At 49.9% G+C, this 3015-nt stretch overlaps 1 protein-coding gene across 1 annotated transcript in view; it reads left to right on the top strand.

Annotated features, from left to right (window-relative positions):
• The window catches only part of CINP (cyclin-dependent kinase 2 interacting protein), a 38186-nt gene extending 36901 nt beyond the window's left edge, over nt 1-1285 (top strand). Inside the window, exon 5 of the mRNA XM_006879180.1 lies at nt 1083-1285. Coding sequence (XP_006879242.1) covers nt 1083-1285 — 203 coding nt within the window. The remainder of the gene's footprint in view (nt 1-1082) is intronic.
• Nucleotides 1286-3015: the final 1730 nt, after the last annotated feature.

Here is a 3015-nt window from a genome sequence, read left to right as displayed (position 1 = left end):
TGAGGCTCCATCTAACATACTTTGGACATGTTGCAAGGAGGGACCAGTCCTTGGAGAGGGACATCATGCTTGGGAGGATGGAGGAACAGAGAAAGAGACCATCGATGAGATGGATTGATTCAGTGACTGGTGTAGTGAGGGTAGGTATGTCAGAGAGTAAAGTTGGCACAGGATAGAACAAATTTCAGGGCTCTTGTACATAGGGTTGCTATGAGTTGCAAGTGACTTGTCGGCACATAACAACAACATATACATGCACACACTTGTAGATTTGTTGTTATGTGCCGTCAAGTCGGAACCGACTCATAGCTGACCCTCCTCCATCAGGTTTTCAGAGGCTGTAAATCTCACAGGAGTTGACTATCTTTAACCCATGGAGCAATGTTCTCTCTCTCTCTCTCTCTCATCTATCTCTAATCTATAGCTCTCTATATATCTCCATGAGAGAAAGACGGGCAGTGTTTCCCTGTTCCGTTTGCAGCCTCTGAAAACCCACTGGAGGGTCAACTATGAGTTTGTTCCAACCAACGACACATAATCTCTGTTTACATATAAACTGACACATGTTAACCGTCACACTTACCCCATTACCCGATTCTGCTCACCTGTAGCAGCGGCGTGGAAAGCACCTGTCCAGATCCTTTTCACCACAGTGTTGCGGGTGATGAGGTTTATTAGGCGGCTTCTAAGAGTTTGGAGTCACCCCAAGTCAGGGGCACCTCCCTGGATGACTACCGTTTAAGGAAGACTTGGCATTTATTTCAGGGGACAATGGTGATTCAGTGGTGGGATTTTCGCCTTCCTTATGAGCCCTGGGTGAGTTGCTGGCCGGTGTCCCTCCTGTGGCCGACAGGCTAGCCCACCTTTTGTCTGTGGATTCTTTGTTGTTGTTTTGATTCTGAATAGGTTTCAGCAGAGCAAGACTGAAGGTCAGCCTGTGGGTGACCTGTGGTCAGCCTGTGGATGACAGTGGTCCCACCTCCAGTCCGTCACAGCGGCGATGCAGGACTGGGTGATTTCTTCACGTCTCCGGGAGCCAGAAGCTGACCCTCCAGCCACTAACCGCAGCCCCTTTGTTTCAGACACGGTTTCCCGCCGGCTCTCGGACTCGTACGGGAAGGAGCTGCTCCTGAAGCGCACCATCGTGGAGGAGCTGGCGCACTCGGAGGACCATGACCTCACCCTGAGCTACCTGTCCATGTGGCTGCATCAGCCCTACGTGGACAGCTCCAGCCCGCTGCTGCTGGAAGGCATGCTGCTGGAGACCGGCCACCGAGCGCTGTGACCCAGGGCAGCCACGCAGGGGCGCCGTCAGCCTCGGACCAGTCGCTGCCCGTCAGGTGCCACTGCAGTATCACCTGCACCTCTGGTGACCTGAGCACAGGGCCAAGCCAGTTCCCCGGCAGAACCAAGAGATCTTGTTTTTATAAACGGGGCGAACTTTACATAGTACATTTATTTGCATTGAAAATCCCTAGTTTAATATTTTTACTTGGGAAGTGCCTGTATTTCAATTTTAATGATGTTTATTTTGTAATTACAATGAATTTCTAAAGTACGGTGGAGCTAATGTATGGCATCACAGAACCAACAGTCCCTGCAGAGAACCTGCCTCTGGACTCAGGCCGGGCTGGCCTAGAGAGGCCCACCTCCGCGTGACTATTCTGACACAAAGCTTAGAGTCCGGCAAGCTCTCACATGCATCTCCACGGTCAACAGATGTTGCTAGATAACAGGAAATGCGAGCAGTTTTGAAACAGACTGAAGAGGTGGTTGGTGAAGATCGTGCCCCGCTGCTCCAATGCCCTTTGAACCACAAGCCCATCTGTGGTGTGGCTCGCACGTTTCCTGGCCCCAACTTGGTCATGATCTTTACAGCTATACATAGAAAGATACTTAATTTTTAATTAAGTTGTTCCAGCTTTGTATGGTTAGTCATTTTGTTGTTGTTGTTACATGCTGTTGAGTTGCTTGCGACTCCTAGCGACCCCACGTACAAGTGCCCCAATCCTGCTCTGTCCTGTGCTGACCTCATTGTCTCCGACACACCTACTCCCACTACCCCAGTCACTAAATCGATCCATCTCATCGAGGGAGGGACAGCGCAGGGGAGGAAGACCCTGGTGAGTCATTGTGTGTACAGCATATTTGTGTTTGTTGTTGTGAGGTGCCATCAAGTACAACTCACAGCCACCCTGTGAATAGCTGATCTGAACCCTGCCCTGTCTTGTCCTGTCCTCTTCATCTCTGACACACCTGTGCCCACTGCTGCAGCCACTGTGTCAGTCTGTCTCATTCAGGGTCTTCCTTTCTTTGACTGACCACCTTTCCAAGCATGTATCCCTCTCTAAGGAACAGCCTCTCTTAACAATACGCCCAAAGTACGTGAGACGAAGCTTTGTCATCTTTGCCTCCAAAGAGCATTCTGGCTGCACTTGATCCAAATATCTGTTTAGCTAGGCCATGTTCACTTTCCTTCACTTGATGTGGACTTTTATGTGTAGAAGGGAGCACTGATAGTCTAGTGGGTAAGGAGCTGTGCTGCCAATCCAAAGGCAGGCAGTTCAAATCCACCAGCTGCTCCACAGACCTAGATGGGCCGTCACCTGCTGTGCAGTTTCCGGCCTCTAAAAGCCCACTGGAGAGCCAGCCGTGAGTCGGTTGATTTGAGGATATGACATTTATGAGTATATGTAGAACTCACAGCTGGTGTCTACTTTGGAAAACCAAACCATGAAAAATCCCACAGAGCAGTTCTAACCTCACACAGGGTGCTGCCCAGAATCGACGCTGACTTGATGGCACCAAACACCACTACACAGTTGTCTCTGCTCCAGAAATCCCACCAGAGACAGTGGAGACCAAGAACTGGATCAGGGGATTGGAGGATGAAAAAATGAGAAAAGTACATTAGGTGAAAAGATAAACTCCAGGAAGACAGGCTTACAGGACAGCATAAAGGTAAACACTGCGTGGCCGGGGCTCATGGAGCTGCATTTATACGTCCTAAAATGT

Source organism: Elephantulus edwardii, unplaced genomic scaffold, assembly GCF_000299155.1.
Source record: "Elephantulus edwardii isolate Elephantulus edwardi_28Jun2011 unplaced genomic scaffold, EleEdw1.0 scaffold00002, whole genome shotgun sequence".
NCBI lineage: Eukaryota > Metazoa > Chordata > Mammalia > Macroscelidea > Macroscelididae > Elephantulus > Elephantulus edwardii.
This window is presented reverse-complemented; position numbering and strand designations above follow the sequence as displayed.